The 21,720-nt window shown below is 41.9% G+C and overlaps 1 protein-coding gene and 1 long non-coding RNA gene across 2 annotated transcripts; both read right to left on the bottom strand.

Annotated features, from left to right (window-relative positions):
- Positions 1 to 8,671: 8,671 nt before the first annotated feature.
- Positions 8,672 to 11,494, bottom strand: LOC142937749 (uncharacterized). The gene is made up of 2 exons (XR_012949439.1): positions 10,987 to 11,494; positions 8,672 to 10,794 (listed from the first exon to the last, which is right to left on the bottom strand). It is a non-coding gene; the product is annotated as an uncharacterized LOC142937749 (long non-coding RNA).
- A 4,090-nt stretch (positions 11,495 to 15,584) lies between these two features.
- On the bottom strand, positions 15,585 to 18,750 carry LOC142937411 (coiled-coil domain-containing protein 106-like). The gene is made up of 4 exons (XM_076080313.1): positions 18,543 to 18,750; positions 17,164 to 17,376; positions 16,871 to 17,077; positions 15,585 to 15,964 (listed from the first exon to the last, which is right to left on the bottom strand). The coding sequence occupies exons 1-4, from the start codon at positions 18,748 to 18,750 to the stop codon at positions 15,585 to 15,587; spliced, it is 1,008 nt and encodes a 335-aa protein (XP_075936428.1).
- Between the last annotated feature and the right edge of the window lie 2,970 nt (positions 18,751 to 21,720).

Genomic DNA, 21,720 nt, shown 5'->3' with positions numbered 1-21,720 from the left:
CTTCAGGAGAGATCTCCTGTGAAAGAAAAAGCACACGAGTCACGGTTAGATAGAGGAAGGTGGCAGCTGGCAGAGAACCTGCAGTGTGCACCGGCTGGTGTGCTTATTGATGCGTAAAAGCTCGGCTGCAGGAGACTTAAAGCCCATTTACAAAGTACATAAAGGAAGACAGAGACTATTGACTACCAACCAATGGTTACCACTCCTGAAACAGTGATATTTGTTGGGATTTTGTTCCTCAAACACACACTTATTACCTTTCTTTAGATTCGAAATACAACACTCAATGCACTTCAAAGTGTGATAAATCCCTGACGGAGAGCGTTATGTCGCACTATATTCTAATAACTAAACTTTCAACCCTGTTTTCTATCTGAAAGGACTCAATCTGTGCCTCACACGACTGGGCATAGAGTCATTTATAAGACTGTAAAAACATTTAACACACAGTAACTAGGTGCTGGATGCAGGTAAATGATACTTTAGAATAAAGTTCTGCAGGAATGAGTCCAAAAAGACTGAAATGACTCAGCATTTTTACACTTCCTGTCCCCTTGTCTTGTAGTCAGCGGGTTTTTTTGAATGTTTTTTTGGTTAGATGTCTGAAATAAGGTCTGTGGTTAAGACAAGCGAAAATAGGTTTTTACATTTTTTTTTTCTACCACATAAAATCAGAATTTTAAATCAGAAATTTTCACATGTCTTAATAAAGACAAGTGGCTTTTTGTCAAAGGAAACTAGTACGATGCTAATTTCTCGTTGGCCTACTTCAAGGGGTTTTATTATTGGGATACTGATGCATCATAGTATTTAGTAATCATTAGCTTTCTCTTATTGAATAGTTTGTCATTTAAACCATGAGAAGTTGTGCTTTAAAGATTGTAAATCACTTTACATACAATTGTTTCACAACACAACATAAAATCACAACACGGTGCTATTAACACAAGGTTAATAAATGCAGTAAGAGGAAAAGGCAGGATTGCATCTTTGCATGGAAACATGCAAATGAAAGTTAGTCACAAAGTTATCATGTAAAGGAAAGCTCTGCTAAATCTGTCCACTGTTCATAAACCCTTCAAGGTAAAGATGCCCGTTGCTCCCCTCACGGTTCCTCATTAAAAACTGAATCCACAGAAAACTAAAGCCGGAACAAAAGCAGAGCAAACGGAAACAAACTTACATTGTTCTCTAAAAAGGACTTGAAACATTTTGGAAAAACAGATAATCCATTTCTGTGCAAAAGGTTAGCATTGGAAGCAGTGGTGGTCCGAGCCCGGCCTTGACTGTGTGTAAACCACAGAGGAGGAGCTAACGCAAGCTAATCTCACTAGCAATCCCCCCCCCCCCACACTGCTCCGGAGTTGCCATTGGAAGCCATCTCTAAGTGGTAGAAGATACGATGGGATTAGCAGGAATTAGCCACTGTTGCAGCATGAGCCTTTCCCCATATAGACGCCCATTCATACACAAAGGAAAGCTGGTTAGAGGGCCTAAGCACACAGCGCTGCAGAGGGCCGCTCCATTTATTATCGGTGCTCACTTTATTTATGTTCAAGGGGGATCGCCTGTTGGATTCACTTTCCAGCAGTTAGTTCTGATTACCACGATATGAATCTGTTTGATCGGGTTACTGTGAATAAATCCCTGCAGAGCAACATAAAACTGGCACACATACATGTAGATAGATATTATTAGTCATTATCCATGAAGAGCAATTAGACTCCCGTTCATGAGCATCCACGTGTAGGTAATTACACCTGTGTTCGTCCTAATGTACAGCGCCTAAGTAACCTGCAGACGTCTTCAATAATACATCGCTGCCTCTATATGCGACACACGAGACAGGAGGGCGAAACCGAAGGACTCACACTGGACACCTCCGACCAGCGAGGAAATGACCCCTGAGAGGAGACGGTGATCTAACCTTTGTCCGCTCTGGAGCACTGGCTGCTTGTCACTTTTAGTTAGTTGTTTAGGTTAAGCACAGTCGCATGTATTTACTGTGGTTTTGCAAGAAAATATAGTCAAAATCACATTGTTTGCATTGAAAACCAAAGATAAACTAAATTTAAAAAAGTCCAAAGTGTAGTCTCTGATCTGAGAGATGTGTAGGTGGAGGTTTGGCCACTTGACGCTGTTCAAGGAAACAGAAGATCTCTTTTGGCCTAAGGGGACACCGACGGGGACTAATCTGTGACGCTGACGAGTGGGTTAAAGTTTCGGGTGGACCTTGGCACAAGACTGCAGGTCTACAAGCCAAGATAGTCAGACTCGCTGGAGCAAAGTGAAAAATACTTTCACTTAAAAGAGTACACGGCGAGATGCAAGTGGCTGCTAATGGAAGATAAAGATCCTGAAGCGAAGTAAAAGACATGTTCTTGCTGTAATTAAAGTATTTCTACAACACTCATCACAAGAGGGGAATGGTTCAGGATTCAGGTCGAGGAAATGTAGAAACACTGACATGTATCAGATAAAAACCACAGATCTTACCAGGCAAAGAGTCGTACTACTGCTCAGCAACTATTAATATAACTTACACTGAACATAACACAAACCTCTCTGTACAGACTGAAAATATGATGATTAATACATATAATATTCATATTCACTGACCTTTGATGGATGATGGTGAGAGGGAAAAAGCACACAGAGACACGTGGATGGTGCTAGTAAAGAATAGATTTAGACACACACACACACACCTGTGCACAGGTAAACACAGCTGCAATGTGCTGAGCCACTCCCAAAGTTTGCAAATAAGGAATCCAAATGAAGCAGAGAAGCCAGTAAAAACATGCACTCAACAAACAAATATTTGTATACAAGTTTCTGGCATTAGTAGCATATCTTAGTGACATAAAAAGCCAAAAGTCATCGTCATACTTACTCTGCCTGCATTTACATGCTTGAGTTCTAGTTCCTGTGTGCCCCCAAAACCTCCTCTGCTATGTATTACACATCAAGAATAAGGAACACAATATTGCAGAGCATACCAAACAGTTGATAGGCTCAAGTAATTAAATTAAGTAATTAGTTTTAGCACGAGGACGTCCAGTTGCAGCCGATGAGCCTGATAGTGTCATAAATTAGCCTGTAGAAGCTAACAACAGGAGCCTGCAGCCTGCAGCGTGCAGCGAGGAGCGAGTCAGGTGCAACAGGCCATGACAGCACTGGAGAGCTCTGGCTCTCAGCGTCGTTTGGCAGTGTCCCATTACAAGAGGGCCGCTGTGGGGCTGAGCCAGAGCTGGACTGAGAGTTCAGCTTAAGGACTGTCTGGTGGTATCTAAAACTTGTCTCAACTCAATTCAGGTTCTGGGATTGAGCTTTTTTTTTTAAAACAATAACAATATTAATAAATCATATATAATGCCACTAATTTTGAGATATTTGTAAAAAAAAAAAAACATGCAAAACATGGGATTGTACTAAGCAAACGCACCCTTGAAAGTTTAATTTTATTTTATTTTTTTTGTAGTTATTTTTAATTACAAAAATAATTAAAAAAGCGACCCAACTTCTCCAGACTCGCTGGAGCCCATTTCTTTAATGGCAGAAATGGGCTACCATAAATATATTGTCTATGTCCACAAAAAAATTAATTCAGACCTGGAAAATATCGCTAACGTAACGGACGCTATTTCTACACCCGTTTAGCTTGCTAACACAGAAGCTATTGGCAAGCTAACCACTATGACCACACCTGTTTAGCCACACAACAGCTGTTAGCAGTATTTCCGCACTAGCTAAACTGCTATTTTAACAGCGATGACAACTGGCGTGTTTACTCATTAAAAGTGAGGGTGTGTTATACTAAACATTAATAAATGAAGGATGACATTATCAAAATGTGTAATTGGATAAAACGTACTTCTACTGATAGTTTGGCTTCCTAGAAACTTAGATCCATAACCACTATAAGCTAATTACTAACATGAAGCTAAAGCTGCAGAATTGATGGCTTAACGGTGCATTTCACTGTAAAAATATAATAATGGAAGTAAGTTGTCGTTTTTGTGTATGACTGACTGTAAGTGTTGATCAGAGTTATGGCGTATGGAAATATTTTGTTTACATTAATAATACCTATTATAATATGTTAAAAATGTGCCCCATCACATCCTTTGACAACCTCTCCGTGTTGTGGAAAAGTGAGATTTCATGCAGCTATGACTTTCTCATCAAATTATTGATTCTGCTCAAACTGTCAGAAACTAATTGCTCAACCAGTGAAGCTGTTAATTCATCCTACAGAGTAACAGATGGCACAGTGATTGTTTTACCCTAAACACTCAGAAGCATGTAACTATCAGAGAGAGAGAGAAATATCTCTTGTTATCCAACAAAGCATATTAGATTGGTGTATTCACCTCATTGTTTCACCAACTCAATCAATTTAATTCCATATCTAGCCATATATAAACCTAGTAATAACAAAGCTAAAGGTACTTGATGTTATACTTTAGAATAGCAAATTTTGTCTGTCATTAACTACAATAAAACATCACCAATGTGCAGTTATTGTTATCAGATATGCTCGGATCTTCTCGTGTCGAACTGAATGACACTTTATGCTTTGTTGGGATTCAAGAGGGCAAAAAAAGTCCAGTCCCTTCTACTGATATCCAATCCCACCTCGGTCCAGTTGGTCAGTCTGTTGAAGTCACCTTTCAAGCTCATGTCTGGAACATGACTCCAACTTGCAAGAAAGCACAGCAGTTTGAACTCTTTTGGAGGCCTCTATAGCTGAAATATTGATGGCACCTGGACTGTGACTGCAGGGCCAACAGGCGGTTATTTTATTGTATTTGTTTATTTATTTAATCTTTGTCTGGCTCAAACATCTTCAGATACATTAGAAGGTTGTTGTTGACATATAGTGAAACTGCTATCTCAACTGTAATGAGATGTTTCTCATAATTAACGAGACCTAAAAAGATCAATCATGACAAGAAAGGTCAATCATAATAGCAGGAGTCATAGAGGACAGAGAGAAAAGACGGACTTGTTTTTATTTTCACTGAAAAGAAGAAGAGGAAATGAGAAGAAGTAGAGGAAGCCACCCTACAAAAAAAGAGGATGAAATTTTTCATTGTTCAAAAGAGGAACTGCAATAGGTTCAGTGCTTTGACCGTGCCGTAGCGCCTCATCAATCAGTCGGCTTTAGGGCCCCTGGTAGCCGATAATAAATCTCGGGGCCAGTGATGTCTCTGTCTAGTTCAAACACACTGCGTATCACCGGTCTGTTTCACCTCTACCTCCTACCAATGACCCCCCCCCCCCCCAACCCCCACTCTCCGTCTGGGTGGATCCCCGCGTGGCTCCCAGGAGCACGTCCTCCAGGCTTGGGCGACGGCCGTAAACCAACCTCATTTCCTGCTCCGCTGCTTTACAAATGGCTCCTGAGCTGAACCAAGACCAAGGATGGGGGTGCACTGATGGTCATAATAGCTGTATGATTAGAGTGGGCAAAGGTCCAGCTCAGTGTGCAGACTGGACTCACCTCCCCGCCCCCTGCCCCGCTATTTGACCAGTTTCAGAACAGAAAAATTGAAAAAAACAAATGATCATTTTCAAAATGATTGATTTTTAATCCTCTTGTTGACATATTTCATGGTAAGCAGCCATTAGTTCAGTGTTTCTCACGAGATTGTAATTTGTTTTTTAACTGTAGCTTCTGTAGGTGTTGGTCTTTTTTGCCATGCTTTGCTAATTGCACATATCTTCTCTTATTAGTGGTTTTATGGATGGTAATGCTGGCCAGTTGGTCACTCCACCACTATTGGATTGATTGCCTTGACATGTTAGTCAGATAGTCATGGTCACAAGAGGATGCATTCTTAAGACATTGACCTTTTTCTCCAGCGCCATCATGAGGTTAACATTTGTGAGTTTTTTTAGTGATATATCGACTACAACTATTGTATAGATTGGCATGACATTTGGTGAATAAATATTCCTAGTGCACAGAGGATACACCCTTCTGACTTTATTGCACAACAGCAGGTAAAAGTGTTATGTATTATAATTGAAAATGTCACGCAACAGTAACACTGCAGCAAAGGTTTAATGTCAGGGTTGTGCAAGAACTTCCTGATGAGTCCACTTGTCTTTCAAAAAGTCTGCCTCTCTTGCCACTTAGAAATATTGGATGAGAACCCACGTGCCAAATGTGTGACGTGTTACATAAGCAGTGAATAGGCTTAATTTCCTGACAGGTAACCTACATAGTGCTCTGCTGCACTGCGAGCTTCTCACCCGCTGATCAGCCGCTAGTCTCAACACCGAGACGAATCATCCTCTCTGACTGACACTGCAACCGTGAGATATCTCATCTTATGAAACACACAAGACGGCTGCACGATCCAATAATCCTTTGCACATAGTGTACAGAACTGCACGTCCTTCTGCTTTGATGTGCTTATTTTAGTCTTCTCATTTTATGCGTGTTTTGACAGAATAAACCAAATTAAGCTGGAAAATGTTATCTATTTCCTCACAATGAAATATGTTCACTGATGATTATGATACAAACAAATCGTTTGGTCTCTCAAACACACGCAAACACATACTTATGCAATCTCACTGTGTGCACAAAAGCTGATTTCCGTTCCTCTCTCAGAGCTGCACGGCTTTTGTTTGAATAATAATCCCTCAGATGAACATCCAAAACTACTTGAAGACATTAAATACAACAACTAAAGCCAGACACTTAGATATATAATTAGCTTTAGAAAGATTGAATGAACAAAGTGTCTTACCTGAAATTAAAGTAGCTGTTGTGAGACATGTTTTCAGACCGACTCCGCCGACAAACCATTTATGAAATGTGTTCGGATTCAGAACAGTGTAAGTGGTCGAGGACAATTATGTTGTTGAAAATTAAGTGGCTCTGGAATGACAAGTCTCTTGTAGCCCACTCACTGAACTCGGCCTGCATTGTTATTACGAGCATCTCTGCATTGTGACATAAACTCAGGAAGTGAGTCTTCTTGGCTTCAGACAGAAGAAATCAACATTCTACATGAAAGCATGAACTTGGGTGGTATAATTGTGTTACACAGTGCAGAGACATTTACAGTGTGATCGATGCCCGTGTGCGAAACGCTGCAAAGACAAATTCAAGAATCCATTTTTCTTCACATTCACAAGAATGTCGTTGGAATAAAAACTGCATCAGCCCAAGTTGGGTCGCTTTAGAAAGGGGATGGAGAATATTTGCACGTCATCTGAACGCTTTTGACAGCGGTTTTGCTGCAGTGGTGAAGGACAAGCAGCAGTTCATGAAGGTTGATTGATTGATTGATAAGGGAATTGATTAACACAGTCGCTCCCTCTGTGTGTGTGCGCGTGTGTGTACGTGTGTGTGTGTGTGTGCACATGTGGGAATCGATATCAGCCTCGAATCGCCCCACCGACTGGACCCTGCTCTGTCCTGCCCCGCCATTACAAGGTTACTTCTAGCCTGAATGACTTCACTGAGGTTGCATTTGTGTTTTATTTTCCTCACGTAAATATCATGTATTTCCCATGAATTTTGCCACTCAACCCTCGACTCAGACGCCTTTCCCCCGTCCGCTTTCGTCTCTAACAATGCTGCTTAAACAATTCACACAAAGAAGACAACACTAGGCCACGGCGCCCTTCCTCCCCCTGCACTAATCAAATGGTCATAATGGCACAGTGTCGGATACAATCAGGCCGAAATCAGAGATCACTTCAAGGAGATTTAAGGAGGGACGCTGTGATTGTTGATGCCTCTGTGATGCAGATCAGTGGACGGCTGGCTGGGTCTGCACCACCCGAGTCGACTCCCGTCTGTGAGGACTGATTGAATAAGGCTACTGATGAGGCTATTGTGGCCGTAGGTACGTGGTGTGAATGCCTGACAGGCCCGTGGCTGTCGTCAATGACTGGCTGCCATTGTGGCGATCCACTGGGCCGTGACTTTCCCAGCTGTGGGGTAGAGCACATCATGAGCCACTTAAATGAGTATTGGGATTGCGCAGTTAATAGAAGGATCATTATATCATTGGCACAGCTATATACATGCATGACGCTCCATTTTGAATTTATTTTTGACCTCACAACCTTGATCATTACAATGTTTATGTGAGCATTTTGGGAGGCTTTAGTGGAGGAGTTACATGAAAGCGTTCCCATCCAGCTTCCTTTTTTTCTTAATGTGTGCAGAGGACAATGCAGTCGAAAGCACGTCACGTTGTTTGCTGATTTTTTTTTTAAGCAGCGTGAAGGTAAAAATGCCTCGAGGTGAAATAAATAAATGTTTGCATAAATTCATTCAATTTGATGCAACGGTGAGGAACACGAGCTTGACACATAGCTAATCTCAGTGTGGGAGCATAGCAGTAGCCCACGAGCCTTGGTTTGCGTGTGACGTTAATGCATTCGGTGCAGGTTGTGTGACGTAAGTCGGCTGAATGATGTCTTTGATGTACGTAATGATGTATTTATAGCAACACAATTTGAATTCACATTTAGACGTTCATGATCTTAACACAGGGCTTTCTTTGAGACGTCTGTTCACACTAGCACCCTCTGCAGCTCTGCAGACGTTAATGTCACCTTTCCAGTGACATTCAATTTGTGATCAACTATTTGTGTTTTCTACAAATGTATAAGATTACACATTACAGTAACTACTGTGTTTGTATTGAAGGAATTTCAAATTTAATGTATAAACCTGACAGATTGTTAGCCACAGCGGTGCTTTGAGCTACATGCTAACATGCTGATGTATCAAAGGTATGTTTACCAGGTTCAACATCTTTGCTAATCAGCATTAAACACAAAGTCCAGCTGAAGCTGAGATGAATGTCATTAGTTTTACAGGTATTTAGTCATAAAACAAAATCATTTTTTTACCTGATGATGGTGCTGGATAAGAAATGAAGCGTTCACCAAAGTTATGACGAAAGGCCTTTTTCACAGCAGACATTCTGACTCGTCGTAGTAGGAAAAGCACAGGTGTTACTAATAACACTAACGATGCCTCTGTTCTATTCAAGTCTACCAGTGAGAGTGACAGTGTGCGTTCAAATACACAATCCTTTGAGCAGCAGATATATGAGCAAGAGTTCGAGGCGCTGATGTTATGAGAGAGTAGTACGTCCCAATTGAATGCAAATATGTGGCATATTTCAAGGAACTCTATGCAATAATTGTCGAGACCTTTTTTACTCAAAAACACAAATGTCAAGCTCAATGGGGTGCAAGAGAAAAATTAAGGGGATCACTACAAGTCATTAGGATGTATCTGGACCAAAGTAGTGGACCGACAATGAGATTGCATCCATTGCAATGTTTCCATCCAAAGAGCCAGGCCACCTATTGTGTTTAAATCCTCTTGCACAGTGCATTAAGTGCATTAAACACAACATGAACAACAAAGTGCTTCTGACCTTTCCCAGCCCACTCCTCTGCCATCCCACATACAACCAGCGGGGCACCTGACACGATGCCGAGTCGTCCCAACAGTGACTCATCATCAGAGAGTGTGTCCTCTTTCCCCAGTGGAGAGGAGTTGTATAACTTGCTGATGCACATGGCCTCTGAGGCTCTTCAGCACTCGTTCCTCTGCCCAGATTTTATGAGTGCGTAATGTCTGTGTGTTCATCCTTTCATCCCTGGAAGTCCTCGTAAAAGTTTGTTGTTTTCAAGGGTTCATCAACAGCACTTACCAAAAAATATTTATAAACTATTTGTTAACTTTTAATGCAATCCTTGTGAGTTTCACTTTGAGTTTTGCCTTCCTCAGCTTATTTTCTAGTGCTGGAATTCCCTGATGGAGCAAACATATTGAACACTCTGATAAAACCGAATCCGCTTTTGCTCCATATGGCTGCAGTACATGGTTTTCCATGTTCGGCAGCGCTGCCAAGTTTAGCTGAGTCTCACATCCCACATGTGGTCACATGTAATAAAAACTGCCGTAACACAACAGAGTGCACTATTGCTATGACTATTTTGCTAAAAAAACAAAAAAACAATGCGTGTTCTGTGATTCTGTGAAAGAGCAGGGATGTGTGAGAACAACTGGCAGATTCATTGGGAAACCCAGCAGTGTGTAATTAACATCTGTTATCATAATAGAGGTCAAGTAGAAGAGAATACACAGAGAAGCCCAGCTTCCCCTAATCTGGCAGAATCCCTCCTTTCCTAAATGAAAGTACAACCAGCCCAGACCTCAGATCTTCAGAGACAGTGTGTGTGTGTGGCGTGAAATCATTTTCCAAAGCACATCTCTCTCTCTCCAAGCTCGGACTTCATCACTACGGCAGATAGGGAAAGCATTTCCCCAACGGCCAAACCTCCCATCTGTCTGTGTTTCCAGATAATATGACAGCTCTGATCGGCGGTTAATGGCCGGTTGCATTCGAGTCATTTCACTCTACCACACTCGCTTTATTTCCTTTACTTTCACTTTTTTCCTGTCATTACCTCGGCTAGAGAGAGAGAGAGAGAGAGAGAGAGAGAGAGAGAGAGAGAGAGAGAGAGAGAGAGAGAGAGAGAGAGAGAGAGAGAGAGAGTACATTGTGAGTCTTTCACACCCTGAGTTGTGTGTCTGCCTGAATCCAGTCCCCTTCAAAAGGATTTTTCTTTTTTTTGTGTGCCAAAGATTTGTCCTGCGTCACTGAGCGGATAACCAACAGGATTTGAGGGTGGGGTTGGGTTCCTTCATGCTGTCATCTTGCGTATTCTTCTACGTCACGTCCCATCATCTCTTCTTTGTCGGTGGTTGACGTCGCTGTCACATGAGTTTGCTGGTTTCTGGGGAGGAGAGAGAGAGAGAAAAAAACACACGATTTTTCATATTTTCACAGGTTGCCTTCTATCTTTGGAGGTTGTGTCAGAAAACAGATTCATAAAATGACCCGACTACACATAATGCTACCACAAAATGTATACACGCAACCTTTCGGAGCCCACGGTGTACAATCATGTATCATTTTTAGCTCTTACATCTCCCATGAGGCACCGCTGTCAGTCTGAGGACACCTGGGGGGGTACACACCAAAAAAAAAAAAAAAACAGTCAGCGCCTCTGACCCTGAAAATAGAGGTTGTACCAGCTTTACATATTTCCAAACAGTGCAAAGAGACGAGGCCATGCAGCTGCTGCACGGAGGAATAGATCCACTTGAGTGCAGAAGCTCAGCGTTGGCTCACGGTTGATCACTGCACTGTTAACGGAACAGCACTTGCTCACGGATGTTGTGGCTGAGTGCAGCCATCGTGTTTCTCCAGGAATAAAAAAAATCACGCTTGTGGCGAATCATACGACTATGGTGACATGATGCCCCCACCCCTCCACCCCCACTGGCTCTATCGAAATAGGGGGCTGTTTTTGCCCAAATGTGCTCAAAAGGGGGAGATGAGGTTTGGTTTATAGGGTCCTGTTTGCTGAATTCCCCCAGAATACATTATGCCCCCCCCCCGCCCCCGCCCCCGCCCTCCTGGCTTTAAGCTTGCGAGACTATTATCCAGCAGCCCCCAGTAAGTTCTTATCAGTGGCAGCCAGATGGAGAGCGCACCAGCAATACCTCAAGACGTGTTGATGGAGCTGCGCTGGCAGAAAGGCTGTCATTGTAGAGGGATCCAGATCAGCATCATCTCTATTTTATAATTGCCAAGAGGAGTGTCATTAATGATCATTTCACTGGCTTGTGTGGACAGCTTGAAGGGTTTACAAAAAACAGCAGGGCAAACATTGTGTCTGAGGTTTGCATCCATGTTGTCCTATCCATGTCTTCACATGCATGTTTAAAGAGTCACGCTACACTGTAGTGGGAGCTTGTTACTGTTAACCCATCAGACCGAATCTTATCAGCTGTGGTAAGACAGACTGTGCATGGACGTGTGTGTGTGTGTGTGTGTGTGTGTGTGTGTGTGTGTGCATGATGCGTCCGGCCACAAACAATAGAACATGACGAGAGTGAACTGGATGCAACACTGTCCTCTAGTGCCTCTCACCACTAGCAGCTCGGGGGGGGGGGGGTGCTACACAGAAACCACCCCGTGGTCTCGTGCATTAGACAATATAGTGTGGGGAACAAGAACATGATAAACTATGATTTTGGTTGACAAAAACTGTAGTTGACGTCCCCTCTCTGCAGAAAGAGGACAAGAACAGTCACCCACCATTACGCAGGCTCCGGCCCCCACCTCAATTATACCACAGGGGGAAATACCCATAATGCACTACTTGATGTTTTTGGATTGGCGTCGCGCTGGTGGTCTGACCCACTTCTTTTTCCCAGCAGGTTATTTTAAGATTTCATTAGCAGGAAGACCAAGGGCGGAGGAAAGGTGAAGAGACATGCAGTCACATCAACTGTCCGTTCATTTTGGAGAATTGAAATCAGCTTGAGCGTCTCTGGCCTGACACTAAAAGTGTGTGCTTCCAAATGAGTAACTCTGATGACCACTGGTATGTTGTCAAGTCCTTTAGCTATGAGGATGTATCACTGAGTCTAAAGCTTGATTCCTGTCACTACTGTTCAAAAACACCAGACGCACCCTGCAGACTTACTAAAGATATAAAGCAAAGGAAATTATGAAAAATAATTTGGTTTATAGTGGAATTAAGGGTTCTGCCTTGATTTGCCTTGAAGGGTGCTGCTTTGCAGCAGTTTAAAATAAATAGTTCAGAATTCACTGTCTTGCCAAGAGTTGGATGAGAAGACCACTCTGGTGTTAGTAAATATGAAGCCAATTAGCTGAGCACAAGAACTAGAAAAGGGGGGAAACAGGTAGTCTCTGTTTTTGGACAGAGCCGGGCTAGCTTTTCCCCTTGTATACAGTGTTGATGCTAAGCTAAGCTAATAGTACTCTGGCTCCAGCATAGCTCAGCACAAAGAGTGGAAACAAGGAGAAACGGCTAGTTTCAGAAAACACACCAAAGGCTCAGTAAATATCATGTTACATCTAGTTTGTATAAAATCCAATGTGTAAAAAGGACAAGTTGTGGTTTTACGTAATCATCCAGTCCATGTATATCCTTTCAGTATTTATTTCTTTGCATTATTTACAACTTACAGAACATGTGATTTTTTTCTCATTTCATTATTGATTATTGGTGCTTTTTGTACATATACAATATTTATATTTATACCTATTTGTTATTGCTTTGTTGTCCTTGTCCCTACAGCTGTTATTTATATTTCTGTGTAGATACATTGTACAGGGATTTAAAAAACAGAGTAAAATCTTGGCCAATAAAGCTGATTCTAAATATTTTTTTAAATTCTTTGTCAAATTAAAGTGACGTAGTAACTGCACCCTGCCAGGTTTGCCGTTTCCCTGTTGCTTCCAGTCCTTGTGATAAGCTAAGCTAAGCTAAACAACTCCCCGCTGTAGCTTCATATACATGAGAGTTATCAATCTTCTCATCTAATCCTCGGCAAGAAAGCAAATAAGAATATTTCCCCCCAAAAAACAATTCTGCTAGACAAACAATAAGCCGGAGGAGATGCCAACACAACTGGTTACTCAATATCCAGCAATAATCTAAAAAGTGACATTAAACTCAGTGGTTTTCAAGCTGAGAACTATTTTCCCCAGAAAGCATAAAATCAATTGAAGTCTGAGCTCTTTGCCTCGTGATCCTTTACATAATGTGTCTGAGGTGTTTATTACGCAGCAGGTCTGGCCCACTGACAGAATAACAACAAAACATTTGAACCCACCAGGTCAAACACATTTTACCTGCATCATTAAGAGGGTGATTGGTGGTTATTACAAGCCACTCTGTGTGAGAACGTCCAGATGCTCTTTTTGTCAAGGTCAGGATCAAAGCTAGACGAGGAGGAGGGGGGGGTTGATTTTGCACCCATCGGGCACTTGAGCCTTCGCAGTGACGAGGCACCTGCAACCAGGAAAGACACAAAATGGAGTCCCAGCTGGCTCCACACACCAGTGTGAGTCAAAAAGGCTGGGGGAGGAGGAGGGAAGGCTTCAGGCTCGATTAGGCCCACATCCTATCTCCATCCTCAGCTCCATCACGCCGAGTCATTAACAACAAATTCACAGCTGCCACTCTGCAGTGTTAGCAGGTGGAGGCTTTCCTATTTTTAGGGGTATATGCTGACCACCAGTGTGCAAAAATGAAGCAGTCATATACCTTGATCCCATCCTGTACTTTACTCTCAGCGTCCTTTTTTCCCCCATTTGCAGAAAACCTGCTGTCACATCTGGAGCTGGTGACGAGGAGAGCAGAGCCGACGTCTGCCCGCCTCAGGAGGGAAGAAGTGAGAGAAACACGCCCACCTCTTTCTCTACCTCACGCTGCCGACAGACCAGCATGCACCTGTCCCCTCTGGCTGCCAACAGGCCGAGAGGCTGAGCTCCACGTCGCCTCTGCTGCTGTGAAATGTTTCCGCACTATCCCAAACTACACCAGCTTGTTGTTGTTGTTTTGGGTGAAACAGAGGAGACAGAAAAGAAAAGCAAGGATGAAGATGAGATGGAGGAGCGATAGGTAATGAGAAATGACTGAATGAGTTCATAACAGAAGAGGGCTGTGGGGGGGGGGGGGGGGGGGATGTGAGAGTGAAAGATAAGCAGATAGCCGGCGTGTGAATGGGAGTGACAGTGACAGAGTCCCATGCAAAGATAAACAGCCTGGGTGCAGCCCCCGTTAATGGCTTTGCACGAGTAATTTGTCACTCCGCGTGAAAAGCAAACAGCGGCAACACTTTGCACTGACACTTACCGTCGCCCGAGGATGTCTCGGCGAGCTTTTCCATCCGTCTACTCAACTGGTTTGCGGCCCGCTCCTCTGGTCAAGAGACAGAATCATTTCATAAACACTTGTGCTGCATCGCATTTTGTCAATCACACGTCGGCTCACAGAAGACAGAAGCGATACGTTTTGGGTGTTGATGCGATGCAGAGGTTTCACTGTCGGGCTCCTTTGACCTGTGACCCCTCTCTCTGAAAGGTTTCATATTCCATAAAAGGTCGCGAACGGTAACATCACGTGAAAACACCTGATAAACAGAGAAGCAACACGACTCACTGAACAGTGTTTTCATTTGTCGGCAGTTCAGAAACATTAACGCTCGCTTCAATTACAGCTTCATGAATCACAGGAAAGTGTCTGGAAAACCATTTTCTATGAACGGAAAGTTGCACCTCCAACATAAAGCAAGGTGCTGGGAAATGGAAATTGACTATCCACCATTTTGGAGTAAAATGACAAGAGGAGTGATCTGTAAACATAATATAATATATGAGTGCCATCTTGTGGGTGTTTCTAACACTACACGCTCCTCTGCTGTTATAATAAGAACATGTTGGTGACAGCAGCTATTAATCATCTCTTCTGGCTATCAAGTACAAAATATACATCCTGAATGTGGATATGTGGATACTGAGATGCATAAACTGGAAATAATTAACATTTTTGTTCCCCTTTGAGGCATTCACTTTTTAAAGAAATGCAGAAATGTCACATAAAACATTTAAATCCAGCAGTTCAAGTTGGTGTAAAAACAAACAAAACATATTTTTGTGTGAAGGCATTATGTTCCACCCCACCTCCGTGCAGTGAAATGATCGTCAACCTATTAAAATGCTCTCTGCAGCGCCCCCCAGCTGCTGCAGGTGAGAATGCAGCACCCTGGGCCTTTTCCCTGAGATGGGCAGCAGCTCGCCGTTAGCTTTCATATGGTCTATTTTCCGGGACAGGTCGACGTCGCTGTCGATGACCAAGGTGCACCTCTGCGCGTAGCTCACCAGAGTCTCTTCTCCTTGGCGAAACAAGCCCACCAGGGGGACCATGTCTTTGCCGGCCAGATGGAGCTCGGCGATGGAGGCCGTGTTGGCGATGGTGTTCCGGTCGATTCCCAGGTGGCGGAAGGCTTCGCTCATGCTTTTCTTCTTGATGAAGGCTGACAGGACTTGTTTGTAGCGGTGGATGACGTACTGGACACCCGTGGCTGGGTGGAAGGAACGTGACAAGGCATGTTATTACACGGTTATTACAGAAGGGATGAAGAATATGTAGTCATTGCGAACACAGAGTCTTGATCAGCATGTGCAAAAGTGAGAAAAACTTTATCTTAAAGGATAACTTTGGTATTTTTCTCACCTGGACTCCACTTTCCCACGTTTTTGTGTTTATGTGACTATTGGTGACTACAATTTTTGAGTTGGGTATTGAGGGAGAGTAATGTAATCCCTCAGGGCAACTCCTCACCGTCAACGTACATCCACTAAATGTGCTTGTTTTGGCCACTGACTCTCAGATTATTACTACAAGTGTCTGACAACATTATGAGAGGAACACTACCGAGAAATAAAACCTTTTTCTTTACCTTCCGCTCACCTTGCAGCCCTTTTAGCAGCGTTCTCCCTCAATACCAGACCAATTTCAAAAATTGTTGTCCCCATTTGTCACTTTGACACAAATATATGGGAGAATAGGGCTGAGGTTGAAAAATACAGAAGCTACCCTTCAACACTGTGTTACCTACAAACTGACTTCTTCTTCCATCACAATTGTATGTGAAATCATTTATTCTCTCCTATCCCTCTCTCGCCTATTCTAATGTCACAATTTCTAAACTGAAGGACATGCTCTAACAAGTATAACATATTTAGATCTGTATTTCTTACACGTTTTAAAGAGGGAGGTAATCTACGTATGTCTAACACCACACAACACTGACGGCTGTAGGTAGGCCGGTCACAACAAACACTTTTGTTGGATGATATGTTGTCCTGGAAGTATTTTTAATAACACTGATATACTAGCAGACTGTTAATTCTGTTATCGTGTTGGCTTGAATGTTGGTGACACACATTCAAATATGTACTAGCTTTAGACGATAAAGTCTACTCGCCTCTCTTCCTGCTGTAGTCCTTCCCTTTCTTTGATCTCTTCTTGTCCTTGTGGTGTTTCTTCCGTCTGCGTTCACTCGAGGCCACTGAAACCTCCGATGATCCCGACGCTTCGGAGCCGTTGTCGCTGCTGTCGGAGGAACAAGAAGAAGCTCTTTCTCTCTTCCGGGATCTGTTCTCCGAGTGCTGCACTTTGCTGGGTTTTGGAGCTGCGTGTGATCAACAAGAATCAACATGAATAAGAGCATCCAGTTAGATATTGTGAGTCAAACACGCCTGCACGTCGGACACGGACCTTCAGTGAGTGGACTGGGCGACGCAAAGGTGGGCATGGCTCGGTTGCACGTGAGGTTTTCAATCTGGCTCCTCAGGAACTTGCGGTCCTGCATCAGGTCCTCCACCTGTCTCTCCAGAGCGGCGATGCGCTCCTGTTTGCTCTCCAGCATGCACTGCAGCTTGGTGATGGTCAGCAGCACCCGCGGCGGCAGGCTGTCTACATGTGAGGCAGCTGGAGGAAACACAACATTACAACACACAGCTTATAGTCCCATTATGTAAAAATAACTTCACTGGCGTAAATTACGTTTGTAGTGGGGCTGTTGGGTAATAAAAAGGAACTGTACAAAGTATTAAAACATGAAATAATTATATGAGACATGAGTATAATCATAACAAATATATAATTTGGTCTTTAAAGCCACAACACAAGATTTTACATTATGTGCCAAAAGGGGAAGTAGTGTAAATGCTTTATGGCATAAAACAGAAAGTGTCGCTGTTCTTGTAACTCAAATAAAGATGAAACTTTTTTTGGTTTTTCAAGAGACTGGTGTGTTTGAATCCAGACTGTGAACACTGGGGGAAACAGGGAACACAGTTATCTTAAACGGGCTTAAAGGGATAGTCCAGATGTTTTGAAGTGTTGTATGAAGTACTTATCTAATCAGTGTCTTACTTACAGTAGATGACTGTCAGCAGTTTGGAGAAGCAGACAGGAGCACCAGCATGGAAGCAAAGCAATGTACTGCTGTGGACGGGGGCACCAGCAAAACGTATTTTAGACTCCTAAAAATAAAAGACCTGCCTAAAAAAAATGATGTTGGTTTAAGTGTTATTATTTAGAATATTTCTGTTGGTTTACCGTGCTGTGAGACTGGGAACTAAAGCCGTTATCTATGCTCTCGTCAGTTAGTGAGGGTGCAAACCAACGAGAGTCACCGTAGGTCTGATTATTATTGGACCAAGCTTGATCAGAAGCTTGTTGACATCTTATGTAGTTTTTAAGATATTGACCAATGAGCTTCAAAGGGAAGTGGCTCAGCACACAACTAGACCAAAGTCAACAAATGTTGCGTCAATCATCACAAAACGTGCAGGATGTCCACAAGAGTACCTGAAACATACCCTGAATGTTGTAATCAAATCGACTACTAGGGGGCGCTAAAATGCACAAAATGACACAAACACACATCAGACTATAAATCAGAAACTGTCCAATCATCACAAAACATGCAGGATATGTTTCAGGACAATGTTGAACCGTGTGTGTAAAACTATTCTGAAATCACTCAATACATTGACTCTGGATAAGTACCTCATACAACCTCACTTCAAAACACCCGAACTGTCCCTTTAAAGACCGACACCACCCTATAAATGCATGTGCGCTCTCACCCGACATGGCGCTGCTGGGCGTGTTGTCCTGAACGGCGTCGGCTGAGGCTCCCGATTGAAAGTTCTCCCACTTGATGATGCGCAGGTCGTCTTGTTCCTGCTTCAGCCAGACCGGAGACGTGAGTCTGTCTTTGCACCTCACGGAGCTGGAGTCGATCTCCACGCAGGGGGAATAACCCGAGGGCTCCTGCTGCCACACGGACGCCATCGCTCCACGCCTGAGAGAGGACCAGAGGGGAGTTACAATCAGCATTGACAATGTCCCCTTTCGATAAAAATACTTATATTATAAGATACTAAACTTGTGTAAAGTAGTCTAATAAAAGCTGCTAGATCAACACTAAAACCTAAACAACTTAATTGTTCTGACAAAGAATAAACTCATTTTAAAGTACTGGTCTTTTACTGGCCAGCATATTTTGAATACTACATAGAGTAGGAAAGAATACTGTGAAAATAATACCCATAACAATATACTTTGACACTGTATATTAGGAAATAACTACTGTACATGAAAACAACAAATCAATTATGTAAAAACAAATGAAAATGATTCAGAAAGCAAAACTTACTTAACGTCAAACATCTCATAGGAAGACATTTATAGATACACATCTCGTAATTATGAGATCTGAATCTTATAATTAAGAGATAAAGATCTCTTTTATGAAATACGGATCTTGTAATTATAAGATGCGACATCAAAATTATAGAGCTGTAGAACTAAACATGACTCATCGAGCTTTAATGCATGAGTCATGCCTATGTAGGAATATATTTAACTCTTGAATTACTGCGTTATGATTGAATGCCTCGTGTTACGTGAACTGCTGTGACTGGATATTAGAATAATGGAGGCAGTGTGATTATTCATCGTGCTATGGAGCATCAAGAGATGAATATATAGTCGATACTTTAAGACAAGATGTTGTTCTGCTGCTGGAGAGGTTTGTTTTTCAGATCCACTGGTCCAAGATATCATGTATTATCATACAGTTATTCATGCTTTGTTTGGACAGCTGTTACAAAACATGGCGGTGCCGTAGTATCTCGACTAAGGAGAGTAACAGTGTGTGTGAGTATCGTGGGGCACAGTTCTTGGTTAACAGAAATCATAATTCACCATTTCTGCTAAAAGGCCTACCTGTCAAATTTAAGATTATGACAAAGTATAAAGTAACAGTTACAACACAGGAGAAACTCTTTCACAGGGAACAGAATGTGACGGGTTACAGAAGACAGTGCAACACCACAAAGCCAGCTGCATTTCAGATCGACTCCTAAACGGACACAGGGACCCATTTAGAGATACTTTCCTCATAAGTATGAGATAGAAAGTCCAAATAGTGAGATACGGAAGTCATAACTACTAGATAAGTCCTCCATTATTTTAAAAGTTTGTGAACCTCACAAGTTATGTAGCTCTGTTTTCCTGACTCAGTGATACAAACGTGTGTTGTTGTTTTTTAAAAAGGTTTTTAAAGTTTTATGGCTGCAATGTAGAGACAAACGATGAAAGCTGATATCTTTTATCTTCTGAGAATTCCATTAAAAGATATAGATTTTTATATATATACTACTTATGTGCAAAAATTACATTTATAAAAATGTAAAATAGCAATGCTTTTGATTATAAAGGCTCTAGTTTAAGCTTTAAGTAGGTTACGTTAATCTGCATTAATTCATATATTATTTACTTCTGCATGCAAAGCATTAACTCATGCATGCGAGACTTTATGAGAAATGCATATGAATTAACAGCGACTAATGCACGTATATGAATACAAGAATACATTAATTAATGCAGGGACTGAGAGGTTTTATAACATAATTCATATTCAGCATGTTCACGTCCTCCTGCATTTAAATAAACATACCTGTTGAATGTTATAATCGTCATTAGCTGTGTTTCCATGACATAGTCCGGTGTGACCCTCCGGTTAAAGTGCTGAACGGTTCCTTAATGACGGACTAACACTCCTTTTATTTCTGCAGCTTTCAAAGCTTTCACCTTTTGATCGGAATAACTTAATAAACAAAAGACAAAACTGAATCATTTATGAATCCTGAGCCACATGAGTTCATGACTTATGAAGCAGAAGTGCATTCATTAGAACGGGATGAATCATGCATTAGTCAGCCATTCATTAAATATGAGCAGGGAACCAAAGTTTTTATGAATTTAATTTAGCACCAGGCTTCAGAATTTTATTTTAATTTCTTAATGTTCTTTAAACATTATTTAAAAATGTTTTATTTCCTCATCTTCAAACAAATTGCCCATGTTATAGTCATGCCATTACTGTATTACAAATATCTCTTGAAGTAATCCTCACAGGATAATTCACATAAACCAAACAGCTGCTTCTGTATCAGATGTTGCAGCATGTGGAGACGTGCACCCTGTAATTAGAAACACTTTGAAGAGTTAATTATATTTATTTGTTGGTACCAGTTGCCAGTCAGGGGAGAATAGACGTGTTTATGCATATATAGGTGTAAAAATGTATAAAGTAATAAAGTGAGAAAGTGGGTATTAAACCTGATTGTGACTTGTCAACATTACTTTCTATAGATGGTTGGGTCAAAATCAAAGCAACAGATGCCAATATATCCTAACATTTAGTCCCTTAGGCTCCAAATACTCTGGATCCTTCATTTCCCATAATGCAACAGCATTTATTATTATACCCACCGTTATCTTCTGAATTACTTTATGATTTCCTCATAATAAGCAACATTAATTGCTGACACAGAGTTATGCATGTGCACTTTTACCCCTATTATACTTGTTTACCTTATATGGTTACTGGCTGCAGAGCATAGAAACAAGAGGTGGTGCGTTCAGGTGCTCGATACCTTGATGCAATATTGCAAACAGCAGAACAGACTAAAGTAGAATAGTTTATCTACTTGTTCACGCATAGAGATGGTGACGGACTCTACTATTGTTTAACATGTGCAAGCTGCAGCACGTAAACACACCATGCTGCAGTGATTAATCCGGCCTCCACACCTGACACAATCAAGTGAACTATGGAGGAATTTAACATTTTCATTGTTAGCACATAAGGTAAAAACGACTAATTAAGTGCGATAATACAATGGCAAAGTCTGCATGCCTTTTATCTTTAAATCTATTGATTTACTGCAGGAATATTAAGATGTTGCATGAATA

Source organism: Anarhichas minor, unplaced genomic scaffold (genome assembly GCF_050575085.1).
Source record: "Anarhichas minor isolate MPS153535 unplaced genomic scaffold, ASM5057508v1 ptg000074l, whole genome shotgun sequence".
NCBI lineage: Eukaryota > Metazoa > Chordata > Actinopteri > Perciformes > Anarhichadidae > Anarhichas > Anarhichas minor.
The sequence above is the reverse complement of the archived record's forward strand: the minus strand, read 5'-3'. Positions and strand labels throughout refer to the sequence as shown.